This window comes from Panicum hallii, chromosome 3 (assembly GCF_002211085.1).
Source record: "Panicum hallii strain FIL2 chromosome 3, PHallii_v3.1, whole genome shotgun sequence".
Taxonomy (NCBI): domain Eukaryota; kingdom Viridiplantae; phylum Streptophyta; class Magnoliopsida; order Poales; family Poaceae; genus Panicum; species Panicum hallii.
Window position 1 is genome coordinate 5,530,945 of NC_038044.1, and position 22,777 is coordinate 5,553,721.

The following is a 22,777-nucleotide window of genomic DNA, read 5'->3' on the forward strand; positions in this document are numbered from 1 at the left end:
GCTTTAGGCCCACGTCCTCTTAGGACCGAACCGTCTAGCAATTTTAATTGTAATCAAATCTGATTACGCACCCATTTTACTTCATTTACTTGGCCAATTAAAACGTATTCAACTGGAACTTTCATGATAGTACCTTTTTGCAGTGCTATTTAGTATTTCAAATCTACAAATAGGGTATGCAACCTTAACAATCTTGTCTGGAGCTACCCTGTTTTAATGGAAATACATTTATTCCTATATAAATAGAAAAATAAGTTGAAAGCGGTAAAAGATGCACGTAACTCCAGTAGGTTAAGGCCCTGTTTGTTTCCTTGCTAGATTATATAATCTAGCTTATAATTGTAGAATTATATAATCTTGCTTATAACCTTAAATAAGCATCTCCTCCATAGCTTATAGGATTATCATCATCTAGGGCATGGATTATATAATCTAGATTATAATCTAAGATGTTTGTTGACCATTGAGGATTATTTAAGCTAGATTATATAATCTATGGGTAAACAAACTTCAGACACAGCGTGTAGCCAACACACTCAATTCACAGTAGGCATTTCTTGCTGCCGTTATTCCTTTACATATATTTGATATTTTCCTGAACAATGGTACTTCTACTTCATAGCACTGAGGTAAGGTTTTCAAACAATGGGTGGATTGCCTCCCAGAACGGTGATGGAATGGAGGCAATCGACCAACAGCCAGCCTGGTCCATCAGTGACCGTTCATCTGAGCCTGGGCATCGCCTCCCAGAACCAACTCCTTGAACCGAGTTATGCATCCCATTGCGCGCTCGAATTCGCTGCTCTCCAGTGCAAAGCTGAACCGGCAGTAGTCGGGTATCCCGGTCCAGGAGCTGCTGTTTATGCACAAGCCCGTGGCTCTGAGGATGGCTTCCCTGATGTTACTCGCATCCAGCTTGCCCTCAAAGCCATCAGCTTTGAAGTGCTTCCCGATGTAGGCAGTCGGCTTCGCCAGCATCGAGATGCCACCGCAACAGCTGGCAACGTCCCAGCCACAGCCCTGCAGCGTCTGTTCATTACACAGAGAAAATGTCAAACATGGCTGGGAAACATAGAAACTACAGGAGAATGCTCAGCATATACCACAAACAAACCTTAATTAAGTGGTTGGAACGACTCTTCAGCTCCTCCTTCTGCTCCACCATTAGATCGGAGAAATGCTGATCCTTCTGGTTCTTCAGGCCAAGTAGCTTTTTGAAAGTGTACTTCAATGTGCTGTGCGGCCGACTCAAGCTAGGGAAACTATGAAATGTGTCAGCCAAGGATGAGTCGCTCAAAATCACAAAGCCAAAGTCATGCCCTGATGCGATCAGCTGAAAGGACAGCTCTCCCAGAAGGACTACAGAGAATGATGGCTTTGAACTCTTCAAAGAAGAAAGACATCCTTCTAGATTCCACCGACTCCAGCCATCCGTTTGGTACTCCAGGCCTGAGAAGGAGGTATCAATCACTACCCTAGCTCCATATTCAGCGCAGACAGAGAGCAGCTCTTGAATGTCAGCGTCACTGTACAGAAAACCAGTAGGGTTGATTGTGGGGCCAGAAATATACACCCATGGCCGAGATACATTCTTAAGAGTGTCAGATAAAGCCTTTGGCTCAATCTTGAATCCTGAACCAAAAGTTGTCGGTATAGTCAAGGTGCTTGCATTCATAAACTTTGCTGCAGAAATGTAGTTGCCATTGGTGCCCAAGGGGAAAAGCAAGGTGCCTTGTTCTTGCATGCAGCAAAGAACAAGCTTATTGAAGAGTGCAAGAGAGGTATTGCCGTAGATGATTTCAGAACAACCATCTACCCATAAACCATAGCTATCCTTCACCAGCTGCTGGATGCTGGAATGGACATCGGTCTCAGAATCAGTTATGTTTTGCCTGACAAAACTTTCGAAAACAGAGGCATTCACTGCAGAAGGTACTGGCAGAAAGCTGCGATCTAAATCCATATGAATGACACTGGATTCATTTGAATCAGGAACGAAAAATTCAGCTGCCTTTAGGATAGACATAGCTGGATCAGAAAATCCTATCATCTGCTGAGGTATCACTTCTGCAGGTTGTCTCTGAAAAAGAGCAAGGGATAAATAAGGCAACAAATAAAGGAAACTATTAAGGTCACAAATATCCTTGGACTTCTGGATGCTTTACTACTTTTACTCACAATTAGACAAAAATCATTGAAAAACACAATACAGTGTCCTACTATTCAATAGTAGGTACTACCCAACTAGGTGAAGATTAAAGGACTATATGATTTATGCTAAGGGAAATGTTCATCAATCATTAAACAGAGAAACCTTTGAACATGAAAGTAGTAAGGATGGGTTATGGGTGAGGCTGAGTTGGACTTAAGCCATGTTTACCTCTTGTTGTGGATGCCGGTCAGCAATTTGAAATGCCAGAAGCTCATGGAAGAGGCAGCCATAATAGTGCTGACTGATCAGAGAAGTGTGACCTTCCACTAGCTCAATAGTTTGTGATAATGCTTTATATACAGCTGCATCTTCAGATATGGCAAAAGCAACTTCCAGATCTGAATAAACCTACAAGTTTAATCCAGAATCAGAAAGCAATTACAAACGAAACTTTCAGGTTGATCAATAACATCATGGCAGTCCAGTGCACTAATGAAATTCAATGCAGTGTTGAAGTTATAGGCACCTGGTTCTTTACTAAACCGCACAGTATGGCTGCATGGGAAGGTAGGGTCTTTCCGGCAAGATATTTCAAGACACCATTAGAGCTTGGCAGACTAGACAACTCCAAATGTTCTGAAATATCCAGGAATAACCGGGAACCAACATCTTTTGTTGCGTTTAGTAAGTTCTCAAAAGCAGCACTAGTGATAGCCTCAAATTGAGCCATCCCAGTAACAACAACCTGAGGCTTCAACTTCCTGATCAACTCAATCAACAAATCTGACTGGCGTGGTGCCTCAATCACAGTGACTGTACCTTCAGCATGGTTACTTTCTGCTCTTCCCTGAAATTTCAAAAAAAAAATGTGAGTGTTGGGGAATAACCTTATCCATGACTATAAACAAAGATATTGAAGAGAAAGCAAGTAACCTCAATTGCTAAAGATGTTAACCACTGCTTGGGCAAGTGTCTGGTCAAATGTTCATCGACAATTGCAAGTGCCGGAGAGAACAATTGAAGAGCATTTTCTATTGCAACAGCACGAGAAGGGAACACAACAACATTCTAGTGGCCAGGAGAAAAATTAGTGCCATGTAAATCATAGGTCAGAAGTATAGAATAGGTAGAGCTTGAGAGAATGTAGATAAGACTTACATCAGGAGTTAGAGGAATGTGGTGGTAGCTCTTCATAAATCCGGCAACAAGTTTCCGAAAGTTTAGACATCCAGCTGGTGGCTCACAGGGATTGGACTTATTCTCTTTCAAAAAACTAGCTAGGTATGCTAGGAAGGGAATTTTTTCATCAGCAACAGAGTCGTCATCAAAGGATAAATCAAGGGAACTGCTGACTTCATGAAATCCATCTTTGAGAAACTCAAATATTTTTTTCACCTGAAAAGTTTCCTAGTCAGCACTATTTCCATTGTCATATTACTGCTTTTAGAAATCATTAGAGAACAGAAGTAACCTGGTTGGGCTGGCGAAGTTGACAGCTATACACAGACAAAGCATGTGAAATGCGGCCACCTGATTTCATATATGCCCAGGCAGTGCGAGCACATATAGGCTGATCGCCAACAAGATCCATGAAGAACTCAAAGCGATGTCTGCTATTTTTCTCAATTTCAACTAAAGCTGAAATATCTGTGTCAGCAGCCTGCAAATAAGGCAATTGATTGGTAATGATGCTGAAAAAAAATAGCACTGCAATATAAAACAGCAAGAAATAAATGAAACTATAGGCCCTAGCAGACCAAAACCAGAACATATCGCTGACATGGATAATATATTTCTAGTGTCCCACAGCCTTACTACCTGCATAATTTTGGTTTGCCAGAGCTTTGTGATACGAAATCCCCGGCGTTCAAATAGACGTTGACAGACACCTTGTCCTGGTCGTCCTCCCATGTTGAATACCATAATACCTGAAGGCTTTATGACAGCTATCCCTTCTTCAACTGCCCGTGCAATCAACCCAAGTCCAAATTGATCTTCAACGAAACCCTGGATGCAGAAAGATATGAATTGTTCATAAGTATAAAATATGGAAAAAGGTTCTTGTAGTCATTTAAGTAATATTGACATGAGTAGAGTAACCCTATGTACAACAGTTTTCCTATCCTTTTTAGAAAACAGTGCTAACTGCAACTTGATAGAAGATTCAAAGTCCGAAGTTGTTATAACTTATAAGAGATTCAGCTTGCGAAAACAGCCTTGCTGCACTTGCTTACAACACAACTGTGTCATTACTTGCTAGTATTTTATCAATAAAATTCAATGCAGCTATTTTCATTAAAAAAAAGCATGTAAACTTATTTAACTTGGTGTTTCAACAACATTTGTTTAAACATGCACACTAAAAAATATAGCTGCATAAAAAAATTGTGCATAGATAGATTTACTCCTGATCCTAACTCCAGATCAAGAAAAAACTTGAAGACAAGTCAATATAATTAAATAGCATGGCTTGAGTTTAAATGCTTGAAACTGCATTTTGATTGAGTGATGAATATATGTAAGGCATCCTTAAACTAACCTGAAGTGCACAGTAGTTACTCAAGGAGTACAAAAATTCCTCGCTTGAATTTTCGGTTATAATCTTTGACATTGCCTCTGGATTTGGGTTAAGGATCTGAAACAAAGATAAATTGGGAGTAAGCCTTTTTATCTTCTTCTTTCATTTCAATTCGGCAAACATGGGGACAATTGCATGCACCTGTGGTATGCATCCAACAATGCGATCAAGCTCTATCTTGTTGTCTCTACAGTAAGAAAGAAGATCAGATTCATGGAATTCAACTCTATCAAGCAATGTTTTCCCCTCGCTGTCATAGATTGGGAGACCATCATCATCTAATGCATTCAAGTACAGGTTTATCCACGCAATCTTCACAGCTCTTGGGTTTATATCCAAGCCATAGACCTTCAACAAATAAAAGAGAAATGGTTAGATTGAATTCCAACAAAAAAATGCCCCAGCAATTGGTCACAATTGTGAAGCTGAATGCAAACAAAAAAATTGATTCAGTGGGTGTAGTTTCCTTGGTGCACTAAATAAGTTAGAACATTGTAAGTTGTAACATGACTAAATCCTCCAAGTGCTGCCAGATTAGCTTATGCACCAATGAGGAATTAAGCATACAATAAAATGTTCACAGGAAAATAGAGGCCAACCTTCAAAGGAGACCACTTTTCTGCAAGAGCAATGGAAATCCAACCGTTGCCACATCCCAACTCTGCTACAGTCTTATCCCTAAAAATGGAATCTGGATGCCGATTGAGGCCCTCATAGAAAGTGAAGGACCAATCTTCGGGAATGAAGATGCTAGGTATCTCCATCATCGTCAGCTTCCTCCTTTGTTGGAAACCTAGAAGCGGTTTATAAATTTGTTATGACAAAAACAAGGTGCTAGATCCTTGATAGCATGCATGCACTAGTTTATTTGAAGCTTTTGTCAGTGGGCCAAAGCCAACGAGAGACAGCAGTTTATACACCCAAATACAAAGGAGAGAACCCGTCTGATCATGAACTCAAGATAGTGTAAGGATCTCATAGGTTATGGTTGTTCAAATGCAACAACTCCCTTCTCAATCCAAAGCAAGTAAACTAGGTAAAGGCACAGTGCCCGTATGTCCTGATTTTTGTGTTAGGACGATAACTAGACCTTGATAGGCTATCCAGTCCATGCTTGCAACCCATTTTTTTCATCATATGATAATAAGCAGGACAGAATCCTACTATTATCCCCAAAATTCGAGCATATACAACAGGAATGCCTAGAGGCACTCAACTGGGCACAGGGAAAGTGTGAACTAAAGAGATCAAACATTTCTAATTCAAAGTGTTCAGAGTGAGACATCCTTGCAACATCCCTTGCACGAGGAGGCATATTTTAATCCTGAAGCAAGGCTGATGTCAATAGAGTATAAACAATTTTTTATAGAAAAAATAACTGGTAGACAGATGAATCAAGACAGCTTCCTTTTCTCCCAATAAAAGACAAGCAGGGAGTTTAAATTATTCAACAACCAAGGCATATTCTCCCATGGATCATGCACATGGGACCCAAACTCTCAAGAAGTATACACATAAATCCTTGTAGCAATACAAAATGCTTACAACAGCATTACTGCATTAGGCATGGGCCACATGGTTGGTACCCGGGCACAATCAGAGGCTACCCCGCTGCTAGAAGATGCTGGGGAATCAGAAGCAACAAGATCATTGTCGCACTAGATCATTGAAGGACATAATTGCAATCTTTTTTTATTTGTTTCCTCATGAAAACACATGGGTGTTTGGTATGTCATTCCACTCTCACGGTAACTACTAATTACGAGAACAACTATAAGCTACTGAAATTAACGCAAAAAAGAGTATTTTTTGGAGCAATAAACTATCGCGAGATTTTACCCCAGACTACCGGTGACAAGCTGTGAAATTATGACGAAAAGGCGACATTGGCCCGAGATTTGATCAAAAGCGGACACGGAGTCCGGATTTTATCAAGATTTATCAACACGAGATAAACCCCAAGCCAAGAGATCGGGGCGCCGGGGGGGGGGGGGGGGGGGGGGGATTGAGAGAGCGCGGATGCAAAGGAGGTAGCACCTTGTACGTGTGGGTCTAGAAGGACGTCGTGGATGCGGAAGTGGAAGGTGCGGAAGCAGTCCTCCCCCGCGGCGGGGTCGGCGGCGAACCGCCGGCGGACGGCGCCGAGGAGGCGGCGCGCGGCGGGGCGGGTGGCGGGGGCGTGGAGGCGCTCGAGCACGGCCTTGGCGGCGCCGTACGCGGCGTCGCCGGAGGGCGTGCAGTCCGCCAGGAAGGCATCGACGTCCTTGTCCTCGCCCCCTGGCGCCGCCATTCGGCCTCGGCCTGGATTGGTTGGTGGGCTAGGTTTGGAGATGGGAGAGATGGAGATGGATGGATGGTTCGAGTCGGGGTGGAAGGAAGGAGACGGAGAGAAAAAATGGCGGGGAGGGCGCCTGCTCTGGTTTTATAGGCGGTGGCGGGCCGGGCCGCCGTGGACGACGGGGGGGGGGGTGGGAGGGGGGGCGCGGAGGGACACAGGGGTAAACACGTCAATTCTCCAAGATTCTGTTACCTTTTAATTACCGCAGGCTTACCAACCAGGGCCCACATGTCAGTCACAGTGCATTTGTATAACCTGCATTTGACTGACGTACTCGTGGCCTCGTGGGATTGAATGGATGCAAGTCAAATTGCAGATAGTATAATTTTCCAATGGATGTACTAGGAGTTTCGAACCAAAAATCTTCGTACGCTGTCACACATTTTACACTGAATATAAACTCCGACCTAGATATTTTTATCATTATTTAAAGAAAATAATAAACCTACAACTGCACGCACAAAAATTGCTCTTTTTCTCTTTTTGCGAGGAATTTGCACACTTATCTCTGGATTTTTTTTTGATCAAACAGATCTTTGTTTTGTTGGTACCTCAAAAAATCAAAGGCATACTAGTACCTGGGTTTGGTGAGTTGCCAGAGTCGACAAGGGGTAGACATCTTTCCTTTTCTACCTTGGTCCGTATCTAACTTTTTGCTAAAAGAAATATTCCTCCTCTTCCTCCGATCTCTCTTCTGGATTCCCGTGGATCACAAGGAGGTCGCATCGAAGGTTAGCGGCACGCGGGAGGGTAATAAGAAGAGAGATCAGAAGTGCGTAAACTGTTCGTCGATCAGCTTGTCGTAATCAGAAGAAAATTAAGCGTGTCGTCCAGGCACCGGCGCAGCGGCAAACAAACAAAAATGGGAACGCGATGTGCCGAGTCAAGAGGCGCACTCGAAATTTGTGCGGCGATACGGTGCAAGGAGCTGTGGTCATCTTACGGTGTGTTGGTTTCCTGGAACCTAAATTTTAGAGGGGTTATATCAAAGAGAATCTTGTCATTTAGAAGTATTAAATAAATTTTAATTACAAAACTAATTGCAGAACCCCAGTGCTAATTCGCGAGACGAATCTAATGAGGTATATTAGTCCATAATTAGTGGATGATTACTGTATTATCACTGTGGCAGATTATGGATTAATTAGGCTCATTAAATTTGTCTCGCGAATTAGCACCTAGCTGTGCAAAAAGTTTTATAAACAGATTTTATTTAATACTTCTAAATAGCAAGATTCTCTTTCTGTTTATTTAATACTTCTAAATAGCAAGATTCTTTTTGATGTGATGGGACTAAAGCGTAGGAAGCGAACAAGGCCTTGGTGGCGAGCCATGCGACGCTGTAACTAGTGTAATCGAATTGGTGGTAGTTGACCCTGACTGATGATCTGGCCTGTGGAAAGGTTCGCCACCGGCGACTGAATTTTCTCCGGTCACCGTCATCTTCCTGCCATCTCCTCTCCTGTAGCTAGCTAGCGACGATACGTGTGTTGTGTGATCCAGATTCGGTGTGGTCCGTGTGAACCATGTGCGTGTGTAGATGCAGCTCAATATCGACTGATCAGGTGTCTCTGTCATCGAGAGGGAACAGGACAGGCCGCTAGCATCCTTTCTTTCTTTTTCTCGTGTTGGGAGTTCGTCGGCCTGCTGCCAGCTGATTTGGTGGATCTTTAATTTTAGTCATGCAGGGGAAGCGGCACTTGCATCGTGTTAAGTTAACTAATGCAAGTAGTATTAATCTGTCTGTATATTCTACTAGTGCCATGCAATATTTGTTTACTTTTGATGACACTGACATTCGACAGCTTAGTTTGCAGTGTGTCCTCTTCCAGAAAAGGAAGACAGTTGATTGGCTCCCCTTGTGCAGAGGGAAACAATTGCGTACGCCCTCATCTCCTTCCATCTCTGGACCCTACACTACATCCTAGTAGGCATGGATTCGGACCTGGAGCAGCAGTTCACTCTGCTCCTAGGCTCAAGAAGACCTAGGGGGATGCTTGGCTGAGCTCATTGAAGCTGTGCCAAGACGGCAATTCGCAGCGCGTGAGCGATTCTTTGAAATGAATTAGTAAGATGTAATTGGAAGCTGAGAAGTTGTAATTCATCTTCTCTATAAAATTAAAGATTATTCTACAAAGATATATAAATCATCTTAATTCACCACTTGCAAGTTGAAAGCGATCGGCCGGCGGAGCACGATCGAGCACCTGATTGGCTAATGAGAATGATGGCCGTGAATGATCGGCAGAGCACGAGCACCCGATCGGCTAATGATGATGATGTTCGTCGTGTCATAGTGAACGATCGATGAGCATGGTTACCTGGAGCCGAGGCGGAGCGGAAGGCGGCGACGGTGTTGCCGTGCAGGAGCAGCTCCTGGATGCGGAAGCCGAACCGCCGGAAGAAGTCCTCCTGCCGGTCGTCCGACGATGATTGCTGCCGGCGGCGGAGCGCGGCGAGGAAGACGCGCGCTTGGCGCCTGGTGGCGGGGTCGTGGAGGCGCGCGAGCAGGGCCCTGAGCTCGGCGTAGGCGGCGTCGCCGGAGGGCGCGCACCGCTGGAGGAAGGCCTCCACGGCGGCCTTGGCATCCTCCTCCACGCCCACGCTGCCCATGGATGATGGATGGACGGATCGGAGAGGCAGCAGCCCGTGGTGCGGTACGGTGGCTGCGCGCGGTCGCGTTGGGGAGAGCCTGCACGGCGTTGGAGAGGCGCGCTGCTGCCTCGATTTATATGGCTCTTGGCAGCATCCACCACCCAGGGTGACTTTTATTATTGGATATATATTTTAACGTGCTTTTTCTTATTCCTCTCTCTATTGGCCACTCCATTTCGATCCATCAGTTGATATAATAATGTAAGTACTCTCTGTTATATACATATTTACTCCTTTTGTTGTAAAAATTAGTATGCTTTAGTTTCATACCTGAAGTTCTAACTCCCGTGTCAAATGTAAAGAAAAGAATATTAAAACTGCGATACCAAATAAATAACAACAACATACTTTTCATGGTGGTGTGATGTAGATGCACACACTTTGTCTATAAATCCGATCAAAATTAAAGGCAGACGTTTAGCTTAGCACAAAATCAAATCAACTAGTACATTTGAAAATAGAGATAATTTTGTTATTGGTTGGTCGTCGTTGCATTGGCCCTCGCTCGCTCGATCTGTCTCTGTCTCGCCCTTTGTCGCTCCCCCGCCGTGACATCAACCAATCCAATCCTTCCAAAAAACCAAATTAAGCAACCGGCTGGTGACCCTAACCAAGGGCCATCTTAGGTTCCTCCACGGTGCAAAACCAAAACCTATATAATACTATACCATATCTCTCTTATATTAAACTTTGACAATGCCATATATATATATATATATATATATATTCCTGGTTGATTATTGCAGGTAGCCTACACTACACGTCTTTCTTGTCGCCGGCGCCTACTAGGAGATCTAGGGTGCCCGATCGGCATATCATCTGAGCATCTCCTCATATGTATGTATGCATGCCTCTCCTAGCAACGCAAGCCCAAATTAAATAAACATTATTACTGGGCCACTTGTTGCAACCTTATCCGGCTAATTTTTTGCAGTGTATGTAATTGTGTATGTGTCTCTCTATCTCTATTTAACCATATCTACTATACAGTACAACTACTTTGTGCAAAGCATGCTAAATGTGCCTACATGTACGCTCCCTTTTTTTTCAGTGCCCACTCCAATAATTACATTCGATCAACAGTGCCCACTCATTCTTATATGCATGCAACGGTGTCTTCTTCTTCCTCTTCTTCCTCCTCCTCCTCCTCCTCCTCCTCTTCTTCTTCTTCCAGGTGAATTGGATTATCCTTTTCTTTTTGTGTCGTTGGATTATCTTTTTTTTCAAGGACTGTTGGATTATATTATACATATCGACTTTGCTACAGCCTTTAAATTATTTCCCACCTTTTTTCTGAGACCAAATGACGATAGCTACCACATGCACGCTGATGCAGTGTACGGTTCGTGCAAACTGCTGATGCTCCTTCTGCAATCATCTTGTACTCTTTGGTAGCACGATCCAGGTTCATTTGTTGCCTGTATATTAACAAAAGAAAAACTATGACTTTCGATCGTCATGTGGTTCTTTAGTGAATCTAAGGGTTTTTTTTATCCAAGTGCTAATAATGGATGAAAGTGCTAAACTTTAGCACTAATGTATCTAAACGGGAGTGATAATGAGGTAGGCTAAGCTTTAGCCAAGACTAAAAAAAATTTAGCATATGTACGAGTGCTAATATATGCTAAAATTTAGCACTCAACTTAAATCTCCTTTTTATTCTACTTAACTAGTAATGTGCCCCGCGCTTGATAGCGCGGCTAGGTAGCTTAATATTTTTCAGGTTAATATAAGAGCAAAGTACATTTTATTTAGCAAAATTTGTTTAGCAAAAATTGTGCACGGTAGGTTGATATGTCTTAAGGTAGATTGTGTAGATAATTTTCTTTTTTACACCAATTAAAGTGGCAGTTTCCTTATTTTAAAACCTGAATTTATGTATTTATTTATTGTATTCAATATGGACTTTTTAGGTTAATGTAGACTGTTAGATCTTCATAAAATCCAACAATGTATACCCTTCTCTTTTCTAGATTAATGTGGAAATTTCTATGTCCTCTCGACATCATGTACTATAGCATGGATGCAAGCCGATCCATAGATCCATCCGTTTTATCATTATTACGAAGGCTACTGCAGGAGTCTGCATGACTCTCCTTTCTAATTGTTCTATTTTACCCCAACCTCTTGATATTGTATTTTATTCTTTCCTTTCATAGCAGCGCCGGATTGCAATATGGTTCCACTACGGTGGATTGTGTAGATAGTTTTCTTTTTTACACCAATTAAAGTGGCAGTTTCCTTATTTTAAGACCTGAATTTATATATTTATTTATTGTATTCAATATGGACTTTTTACGTTAATTTAGACCGTTAGATCTTCATAGTGTATACCCTTCTTTTTTTTAGATTAATATGGAAATTTCTACGTCCTCTTAGCATCACTGTACTATAGCATGGATGCAAGCCGATCCATAGATCCATCCATTTTATCATTATTATGAAGGCTACCGCAGGAGTCTGCGTGACTCTTCTTTTCTTATTGTTCTATTTTACCCCAATCTCCTGCTATTGTATTTTATTCTTTCCTTTCATAGTAGCACCGGATTGCAATATGGTTCTACTCGGCGGATTGTGTAGGTAATTTTATTTTTTACACCAATTAAAGTGGCAGTTTCCTTATTTTAAAACCTGAATTTATGTATTTATTTATTCTATTCAATATGGACTTTTTAGGTTAATATAGACCATTAGATCTTCATAAAATCTAACGGTGTATATCCTTCTCTTTTTTAGATTAACGTGGGAATTTCTACATCCTCTCGGCCAACGTGGTAGCTTCTTTTTTTAATATTATTGCATTAAGATAATAGATAGATTTGTGTATACCCACCCAGCGCACGCGCTTTCTCTCTCTCTCGTTGGCAAAAGGGATACCTACCCTGTTTAATCGCATCATCCAGCGAGACTTATTAGATCCTTTTGTTTTATGTTTGGATCACGGGTTCTAATTTCGAAACGCTGAAGCAAGGGATCAAGGAATCCAAGACGGGTGAATTAGGCTTTTTAAAGTTTGTCGTGGATCAAAACTAAACTATTATTGCTTAGCCAAAATCACCAAAACTGAATTGGGGATGGATGGACCTAGCTAGCTTGAACCGATGAAAGTTGAATGTGATATGTGAACACACAAATTTCTCCCGTATGGCAAACGCTTTCAACGGTCGTGAGCCATGAATGAATATATAATACTACTCCATCGAAAAAGAAAGATGCAGCTGATGCATGCCTCGCGGGCAAGTGGACAGGGGTCGGCCTGACGGTCGTTTTCTAGAATCTTATCTAGTAGTAGTCCCATCCGTAAATCGTTGTCTCTCTCTGTTTGTAGCCATGCACGCAGTATAAATGGGGCCATGGGGGCGCTCGAGACTGATGATTGTGATGATGGTGGTGGTGGTGATGCGACCCGGTGGTTCATCTTGGGCGGCCGACTTTTCTTCGGTCTCTCATCTCGATCTGGCCTGTAGCGATCGATGACATATGCATGTGATCCATGGCTCCATGTGCATGGAGATCGAGCACCGACGATGGGTGCAGGTGCAGGCTAGCAGGTGTCTCGATCTGTCCAAGGGACACACAGCTTGCATTGCTCTAGCTTTCTTCCTGCAGTTGATCGACAGTTCGTCGGCCTTAGCTGTCTTCACAGGATGCATTGCTCTCACGGCGGTAGGGGTGGCGCAGCAACCGGAAACCACGCCACCGCGCGCTCCATCGTCCGCGGACCAACGCCGCTAGCAGCATAACCCGCATCCGGATGTGTGACGCGTAAGAGAAGACAGGCCAACCGGAAATCTGCATGACGCTCCGGATGTGGATTACCTACCACATTTACCAGGATCGAGAATAGCTAGCTGATCCTGCCTGACTGACTGAACAGACTACGGAGCGATAATCATGGACGATCTTACTTAGATTTGTCTTGGGATATGTTTTCATGATCTTATAACATTATAATGGCATCGTAGTTTGTAGACAACACTCCAACTAATAGTAGAAAAATACTAGTGCTCAAAGTCGTTGCATCCTAGAAATCGTGAAAAACGATTGATAGGAGCAAGACTACGACGACGTGTACAGCACTAGCAACGACGCTCCACCTGCCACAGCCCCCACACAGATTGAATTTCTCTGATTTCCACCACGTGCTATATAGCTCGAGAGGAATCTAGCTCACCAAATAAACTGGGACATGCCTTTCCAAAAAGAAAAAAAGGGACAAGGGACATCATTTGCTGGTGCTTTAGGGGGACAAGGGACCTGTATGCACGCGCGTGTTTAATTTGTTTCTCCTACTCATCATGCATAGATCGAGTACAAGTCAAGCACTGTTGGGACACTCTGTCGCAGGCTTGTACAACTCATCATTTTGTTTCCTTCATTCCTTTGCCGATGATTAAACATGCTAAACGTGCCTGTCTACAAGTACGCCTCCCATCTAAGTAGATTCCAACTGTGTAGTGTAGGCAGATACTTCTATATTCTTCACCATTTCTTTTGGACTGCACCTGGGCGGCTAGGCTACAGAGTTTTTTTTTTCTCTCTCTTTGAGATCAATGGACGGCTACTCGCCTAGTCGGCTACACTTCATCATGCTAATATTACAGCGTCCGTGCTAGTTAGTGTTTCTTGTGCGACGTGTGATCCAGGTAAATTTCGTATGCATTGACAAGAAATAGACTTGTGTTTCGATGTGTGTATCAACATCGTTTAATTTGCACCTCCGATCACGACCTTAATGACGTACGGTTGATCTCGACAGCACAGCAAGCTCCTCACTTCGGAGGCGGCGGCCGCGGAGGCATCTCACATGCACAGGAACTCCGTCTCCTCGTCCGCGTCCGCCGACGACGAGTACGAGGCGGGCGCCGACGACTTCGCGCGCAGCAGAGCACCACCATCCGCCGCCGCGAAGAAGGTTCTAGAAGCTTCCGCTTGCTCGGTGCGGTGGGAGTGGGACCATGAAGGAGAAAAAGGTGCTCCCTAAACTATCCTGAGCGCTAATATCGGCCGTGCAAGTATGATCCGGCGGCTGGGAACCACCCAGGGGTGGACGGTATTTCATTTACCGTCCACCCCCGGGGTCGGCGGGTCGCCACGCCGCCGGAGCTCCGCCGCGTCCCGGACGTTCCATGCGGGGAACCACCTGCTGGAAGCCTCCCGTAGGTCCTAGAGTACTCCCAGAGGCGTGTGGCGCGTCGTGATGAGCGGCCGAGCCCGTGCCCGGCCGGCGTGTGCGGTGGCGGTGGTGGCGCGTCGTAGGAGACCGCCACCTGTCCGGACGTTCTCGATCGGAGAGGAACGAAGGCCACAGAACCCTGATGCCGTAGACCGCGCGGCCGTGTCTGGCTTTTCCGCGAGAGGAGCAGCGCGCGTCGAGTCGGACGGAGGCGACGGCCCTGGCGCGGAGCGCGTGTGGGATGGTCTGAGTCACAGGCTCATAGCCCACGGAGTTCATGCCAGGACCGCCACCCATTCCGATCTGTCCTGCAGTTCCATAGATTGGAGGCTAGCTGCTCACCTCGTCCTCTCATTCAGTCCCTCGTCGCAGCCGGCCGGGTTCTCGGTCGGGCAATGTGTTCATCGCCTGCGTCGGAAATCGTGCCGGCCATGTCCGTGTTATGACTTTGGGTGTGCTCGTTTCTAAATTTTAGACCTATCACATCAAAGAGAATCTTATTATTTAGAAGTATTAAATAAAGTCTAATTACAAAACTTTTTGCACAGATAGATTCTAATTCGCGAGACAAATTTAATGAGCCTAATTAATCTATAATTTGTCACAGTGATGCTACAGTAATCATCCGCTAATCATGGATTAATATACCTTATTAGATTCGTCTCGCGAATTAGCCCTAGGGTTCTGCAATTAGTTTTGTAATTAGACTTTATTTAATACTTCTAAATGATAAGATTCTTTTTGATGTAGTCTCCGAACTCGAGACCTCAGCAAAACGAACACGCACTACGTTGGTCAGGAAGAAACGCCGGCTGCAGGAACGCTTGGAGAGGAAGCCGTAGATGTCTGAGCTTCGTGTGCTGAGCTTAGTTGTGTCTTGGGCCTGGCCCGTATGAGCTGGCTCCGTGAGCCGTGTGAGCTGGAATGGAGGGAGATAAATACCCCGCCACCGCTCTGTAATCGTTGTTGGATTTTGTACCAAATCTAGACCTTGTTTAGATTGCAAAAAATTTGCAACAGTGCTACTGTAGCACTTTCGTTTGTATTTGATAAATTTTATCTAATTATGGAATAATTAGACTCAAAAGATTCGTCTCGTGATGTATAATTAAACTGTGCAATTAGGTTTTTTTTACATACATTTACTGTTCCATGCATGTATCCCAAAATTGATGTGATGGAGAGATAGTGTAAAAATTTAGAATTTAGAGTGCATCTAAACGGGCCCTATTCGTAAATTCGAATCTGACCTCGTACCCACGGAATCCAGCCGTATTCTTCCCCAATCTCCCAAATTCTTGCTATCCTGATCCCCATTCTCCTTCTGTAGTTCTTTGGACACAACAATTGTATCCACCTACCCAGAAAATTTTTCCACCAAATTCATCGGGTTTCGTCGTTCTGGCACCGCGGAAGCCATCCAAGTTTGAAGCCCAAATGACGGAATCGATGGATGCTCTTACGACAAAGCTCGAAGGATTCGATGCTATGATGCAGAAGATTCTCGACAAGGTCACTGGTTTGGAGGCTTGGAAGACGGCGGCTGATGCGTCCATGGACGCGTTGATCTCCAAGGCGAACGCTACAGCGACACACCTTCGTCGTCTGGAGGTCCCTCCACCACCCCTACAGGCGGCGTCGACAGCATACTCTCCTCCTCCGCCGCCGGCATGGGTGAATCCATTCGACCTCAACTTGGCTCCTAGACAAGCGGCGCGCCCATCTGCGTCGGCTTTGGAGCGGCCCAGCGGGCACCCCCATGATTCGAGCCATCGGGATGCTGGCGGTGGGATCCTTGGATCTCATCCGCGGCACCCGGTCACGGGTACGTCCAATTCCAATCCCCAACAGCCGCGTGAATTTTTTCCTGAGCATGAGCCGAGTGCGCCACGATCTCGTCCTAAACCTAAGATAGAGTTCCCCGAATTTGATGGTCAGAACCCAAGGGTGTGGAAGGAGCGATGTGAGCTCTATTTTGAGGTTTAAGGCGTGAGTGATGCGTTGAAACCTTGATTCGCCGCACTCAATTTTGAGGGCCTGCTCAGGCGTGGCTTCATGCTTTAGAGCTGCGCGGCCGAATTGCTAGTTGGAAAGCCTTGCATACTGTTGTTTGTGCGCGCTTTGACAAAGATCAGTATCAGTTGCTCCTTCGCCAACTGGATAATCTGCGTCAAACTGGCTCTGTAGCGGAGTACATCACTAGATTTGAGCAGCTAACTCATAGCGTCCTGCTGTATAATCCAGGGTTTGATGATGTTTATCTTGTCACTAGATTTTAGGGGGGCTTGCGAGATGATATTCGTGCACCTATTGCTTTACACCATCCTAGCATTGTGAATAATGCTAGTGCCCTTGCATTGTTGCAGGAGGAGGAGCTGGAATCTCGCAAGCGCTTTTCCACTTGGAAGTCAGAATCAATGGATTATTCCAAGTTTGCCAGCAAGGGTTTCTCTGGCCACGAGAAAGCTAAACCTTCTCTCAAGAAAGAAGAACCAAAGAAGTTTGACAAGCCAGCAACTGATTCCAAGTGCTCTTATGCAATTCAGAAAAGCTAATGGGCTCTGTTATACTTGTGGGAAGAAATGGACTGGTCGTGCTCATAAATGTCCGGAACATGTACCTCTGCATGTGGTTCAGGAGGTATTCGAAGCTTTTCTGTTGGATCAAACTTCTGATACTGATTCCATTGATGGTGATACTGATACTGCTGAAGACACTGTGATGTATGTGCAACCTTCAGTCATTGCACAGCCCCAGAAAAGAAGAAGAACCATGCGGTTTAGAGTGTCAGTGGGCAAGAGAGATTTACTCATCCTTTTGGATTTTGGCAGTGCTGGTACTTTTATCAGTGAGGAAGTAGCTCAGCAGTTTCCCTCCCTTTTACAGTCATGTGCACCTTTGCAATTCTCTACTGCTGATGGCACTCCAATGACTTCTGACATGCACATTGAGAAATTTCAGTGGTTCATATAGGGGCAGTCTTTCACCTATGATGCCAGGGTCCTACCTTTGAAATGCTTTGACATGATCATGGGAGCCGATTGTTGGAGGACCGCAGTCTAACCTGGATACATTGGAAGAAGAAACAGATGAAGTTTCCTTTTCAAGGGAAAAGAGTGCTTATTCAGAGTATCAGGGATCATCTGAGATTTTTTAAACCTGTCAATGGAGGAAAGTTAAAAGGCCTTACGAGAACAAAAGCTGTCTCTCACTTGGTGCACTTGAGAAGAATTCCAGAACACAGAAGTTGCAGTCCTATACACTCATTGGCTTCTGCAGACCCAGACACTGTGTTACCTGCTGCTGACCTCAATTCTATTCCTCTTCAGATTCAGTCTCTGACACACCAATATGGCCATTTGTTTAAGGAACCCACGGGTTTACCTCCACAAAGGGAGGATGATCATCACATACCACTTTTGGCTGGATCTCAACCTGTCAACATCAGGCCATATAGGTAATCCAAGGCTATCAAGAGGATGTCATGGCACAACAGCTTCTTACTGAACTTAGCATTGTCTCTCCCAATGATAAAGGTTACTGTCTTCAGGATGGTATTATCTTTAAAGTGTGGGTGGGCAACAATGAGTTGGCTCAACAGCATATCATACAAGCTCTTCATGCTAGTGGGTTGGGTGGATATTCTGGAATACAAGCCACTTATCAGAGGGTCAAAGCTCTTTTTATCTGGCCCAGGATGAAACAGTCAATAATTGATTTTGTGCAAGCCTGTGTCGTGTGCCAACAAGCTAAGGGAGAGCATGTGAAATTACCAGGTCTGCTACAACCTTTGGCTGTACCTGACCGAGCATGAAAGGTGGTAAGTATGGATTTTGTTGAAGGTTTACCTAAATCTCAAGGGTTCAATGCTATATTGGTGGTGGTAGTGGTGGACAAGTTTACCACATATGCTCATTTCTTGCCCTTCTCCCACTCATTTACTGCTCTATCAGTGGCTCAGTTATACTTTCATAATGTTTACAAGCTCCACTGCTTGCCTGAGACTATTATCTCTGACAGAGCATCTTCACAAGTTTTCTTTGGCAAGAATTATTCAAATTGAGCGACACTCAGTTGATGATGAGCTCCTCATACCACCCACAGACGGATGGACAGACTGAACGTGTCAACCAGTGCTTAGAAGCTTTCCTTCGTTGCTCTGTTCATTCCTGCCCGTCAGTGGCATAAATGGATTTCTCTTGCTGAATATTGGCACAACACTGCATTTCATTCAGCCTTGGGTCTTTCGCCATTTGAGGCTCTATATGGTCATCCTCCCAGGCATTTGGGCATCAAGAATTCAGAGGACTACGCTGTTCCTGATCTTGCAGCTTGGATGAAGGACAGGAATTTTCTCTCTCAACTCATTCAACAACAGTTGTTGCGTGCACAGCAAAGAATGAAGCATCAGGCTGACACTCATCGGTCAGAGAGGGAGTTCCAAGTGGGTGATCTGGTTTATCTCAAGTTACAACCACATGTGCAGTCCTTTGTGGCCACCAGGAGCAACAACAAACTGGCCTTCAGATTCTATGGTCTATTTCCTATTTTGCAGAGTCTCGCAATGGCTTATAAATTGCAGCTACCTGCTCATGCCCAAATTCATGCTGTGGTCCATGTTTCCCAACTCAAACGTCATGTTCCACCACAGACGCCGGTGAGTGCAGATCTTTCCACTGTCTGTGCTGATCCCTCTACTCCAGTTATGCCTCTGTTGATCTTGGATCGTGCACTGCATCTGGTGGGAGCTTCCGCAATGCCCCGACTGCTAGTTCAGTGGAACACAGTATCTTCTCTGACATCTTGGGAAGATGAACAAGATCTTCGTCGACTTTTTCCTACAGCATCAGCTTGGGGTCAAGCTGCCTGCCTCTCAAGGGGAGTGTCCGTGTCATGACTAAGACGTTGGCCAAGAAGAAACGCCGACTAAATGAATGCTTGGAGAGGAAGCCGTAAATGTCTGGGCTTCGTGTGCTGGGCTTAGTTGATTCTTGAGCTTGGGCCGTATGAACTGGCTCTGTGAGCCGTGTGAGCTGGAATGGAGGGAGATAAATACCCGCCACCGCTCTGTAATCGTTGTTGAATTTTGTACCGAACCTATTCCTAAATTCGAATCTGATCTCGTACCCACGGAATCCAGCCGTGTTCTTCCCCAATCTCCCCCAAATTCTTGCTATCCCGATCCCCATTGCCGCCGACGGCCGGCGGTTGGCACCCCGGCAAGGAAACGTTGCAACGCCCCTGCTAACGGTGCAGGCACCGACACGCATGCTCACTCATGTTTCCTGAAGAGGAAGATGTGCTTTGCTTCGAATCGGTGTCTGTGCGGCCGTGCTTGTGCGGCTGTAGTCCTTGTAGGAGTAGATGGTAAAAGCAATGCTACTTTGCGGTCTTGTTCATGAAAATACCACACCATTGCCAGCTACCATTTTGCCTTGAGACCACATAAAGAATAAGCGTTAATAATTACTACTCCTAGTTAGCATCTGTCTCTTTGCTTGCAGGCCGTAATGTAGACTTGTCAAGCAAATTGTCAAGTTGTTACGGTAAAACTTTTGCCAATGAATTTGTGAATCATGTTTGCTAGACTCGCGCCCTTCAACAGTGTTTCTCCAACACTGACTATTTGTTTACAATATTTTTTTGAGGTAAACCGTTTGCACCATCAATTCCTTTAGCAGGGAATTGACGCAAAGATGGTAGCAAGTAATGCAGATCACCGGTGATATGATCCTGCTGACTTATAATGCCGGTCACTGTAAAATGACAGTCAATCCTGTATTCCAGCGTGCAATGGACCGATAAACTACTGAACTGTAATCGCCAGTCTCAGCAAGCATCACAGAGCTCTCGTTTTCCCCAAGCTTACACATTGAAATATCGAATCACTGAAAAAAATCTGAAGGCAACAAGGTTGAAGATTTAGATCATGCGTCGTCTTTCTCCTCCATTTCTGATTGGAGTCCTGACAGCAGCAAATTGAGACAGCCAGCGTCGTTGCTGCTGCTGTTGATGTTTTCTTGCATTGAGAACCCGCAAGGTGCTAGGGACGTCTTCGCCGTCTAGACATCAGAATTGTGACAGCCTGAAGGTGCCATCGACTTTTGGAGCAGGCCGTGGACGCGGTCAGCGTACATCGTTGATGAGGCCCTCCAACTCCAAGTCCAAGCGGCGGCGCGCGTTGGCTGGCCCCACGGAGCTGGAACACCTCGACGCGGCAGCCGGGAGAACTGCGCGCGACGGGTCTGCGCGGGGTCGTCCCGGGCGGCGCGGGAAGATGTCGGCCGCCGCCACGGAGCAGGATGGCGCCGTTGGCCGTCGGCGAAAGGGCGGGAGGACTGCGCAGATCCAGACAAGGGGTCTATCCAATCGAGGGGTTATTTACAAAATGTAGGGATCGTTTTGTAAATATTCGGATCGCGATTTAGAATTGCGATCCAAAATAGGGGGCTATAAGAAAATTAATAAGGGTCTATTTGCAATTATTCGGATCGAGATCCAAACCGGGTGGTATTTTGTAAATATTCAGGCCGGTGGCACATTGCAGCCGGCGCGCTCGAGCTGCCGCCGGCGGTCTCCGCTGGTGCTTTCTCTCCGTCAAATCAGCGCCTCCTCCTCTCTCACGGCCCTAGTAGCTCCTCGGTAGACGCTGGCGAGAGCGCGTGCTGCCCGGCGACGCGGACGCCGCCTAGCTAGGGATTGCCGGACTGATTGCGCGCGAGCCGAGCTCAAGCAAGCAATCAGCCGCGCCGTGGTTCCACTCGCCCGCTTGTGCCGTTGTGCGCTGGCTTGCGCCGGCCAGTGGCGCTTGCGGCCGTGCACCAGCCGCTCGACGATTTGCTCGCGCTGAGTTCGGAGTGGACCAGAGATCACCAGGGTGCACACCGTCGGTGGAAGCCGCTGTGTCAACCGACCAACGCGCGACGCCGGTGTTGCCAGCGACCACGACCAGGCCGTCCGAGGGGATCCTCGAGGCCGCCTGCCGCTGCCACGCTCGCCGGAGCTCAGCTCGTCGCCGAGCGCAGGCGGAACAGCGGCAGTCGAGGGAGGAAGAAGAAAATAGCGTCCTTCCGTTGCATTTCGTCGACGCCAATGGCGAGATAATCCGAGGGTGGACGCTGCCTTATAAGTATAACCTGAACTGTCATTTGCAACGGCTAGGAATTGCCCCTGATGTTAGCGATTTGGAAAACAACAGATATGAATCCTTGACGATAATCAGGACACAGCCATCAGCAATCGATGGCTACAGTTCCAGCCATGTTATGCCTTAGCCGTTCTTAGGGAAATATTGTGCCTTTATGTAGCACTCTTAGCAAAATCATGACACTGCGAATGCGTGCTGCTTCTTCTACAATGCCCCGTGGTCGGCGTGAGCCGTGAAGTCCCCCACCTCGAAGGTGGCGGCCGAGGGAGGGTAGGAGGCGGGCCTGTACACCGGCGAGCGCGGCAGCCACGTCGGCGACGTGCGGCCGCGGAGGCATCGCACACGTGCAGGAACTCTGCCTCCTCGTCCGCGTCATCGACCAACAACGGAAGCTCAGACGACGTGGCATGGTCGGCGTAAAGTCCCCCACCTCGGAGGCGGCGGGCCTGTAGGCTGGCGAGCGCGGCAGCCCCGCCGGCGACGACGCGTACGAGGCCGGCGCCGCCGACTTCACGCGCAGCAGAGCACCACCATCCGCCGCCGTGAAGGTTCCAGAAGCTTCCGCTAGCTCGGTGCGGTGGCCGGTGGGACACCACGAAGGAGAAAAAGGTGCTCCCTAAAGGCCTAAAATATCCTTGGTGCTAATATAAGCCGTGCAATTGCGATCCGACGGCTGAGAACCATCGAGGGGGTGGACGGTATTTCATTTACCGTCCACCCCCGGGGTCGCC

The 22,777-nt window shown here is 45.9% G+C and overlaps 1 protein-coding gene and 1 long non-coding RNA gene across 3 annotated transcripts; one reads left to right on the forward strand and one right to left on the reverse strand.

The window, feature by feature from the left end:
- Positions 1-452: 452 nt before the first annotated feature.
- LOC112884997 (methionine S-methyltransferase) lies at positions 453-9,775 on the reverse strand. 2 transcript variants are annotated; one of them, XM_025950658.1, is made up of 12 exons: positions 9,390-9,775; positions 5,330-5,523; positions 4,872-5,078; positions 4,692-4,787; positions 3,971-4,159; positions 3,624-3,812; positions 3,311-3,547; positions 3,086-3,220; positions 2,679-2,999; positions 2,381-2,560; positions 1,115-2,080; positions 453-1,029 (listed from the first exon to the last, which is right to left on the reverse strand). In XM_025950658.1, the coding sequence occupies exons 1-12, from the start codon at positions 9,679-9,681 to the stop codon at positions 712-714; spliced, it is 3,324 nt and encodes a 1,107-aa protein (XP_025806443.1). In that variant the 5' UTR covers positions 9,682-9,775; the 3' UTR covers positions 453-711. The 2 variants fall into 2 exon arrangements, with proteins under 2 accessions (XP_025806443.1, XP_025806444.1); XM_025950659.1 differs by lacking the exon at positions 9,390-9,775 and adding an exon at positions 6,768-7,117.
- Positions 9,776-16,169: 6,394 nt separating this feature from the next.
- On the forward strand, positions 16,170-20,055 carry LOC112887427. Its single transcript, XR_003227558.1, has 2 exons — positions 16,170-16,724; positions 17,266-20,055. It is a non-coding gene; the product is annotated as an uncharacterized LOC112887427 (long non-coding RNA).
- Positions 20,056-22,777: the final 2,722 nt, after the last annotated feature.

What these genes read in the sequence shown, in the direction of transcription:
- LOC112884997 (XM_025950658.1), bottom strand. Translation starts at nt 9,681, where the DNA reads ATGGGCAGCGTGGGCGTGGAGGAGGATGCCAAGGCCGCCGTGGAGGCC. An exon ending in AAAAGTGGTCTCCTTTGAAG is followed by an intron (nt 5,079 to 5,329) that starts GTTGGCCTCTAT and finishes TATTTGTTGAAG; the next exon opens with GTCTATGGCTTGGATATAAA. An exon ending in TTGTTGGATGCATACCACAG is followed by an intron (nt 4,788 to 4,871) that starts GTGCATGCAATT and finishes TCTTTGTTTCAG; the next exon opens with ATCCTTAACCCAAATCCAGA.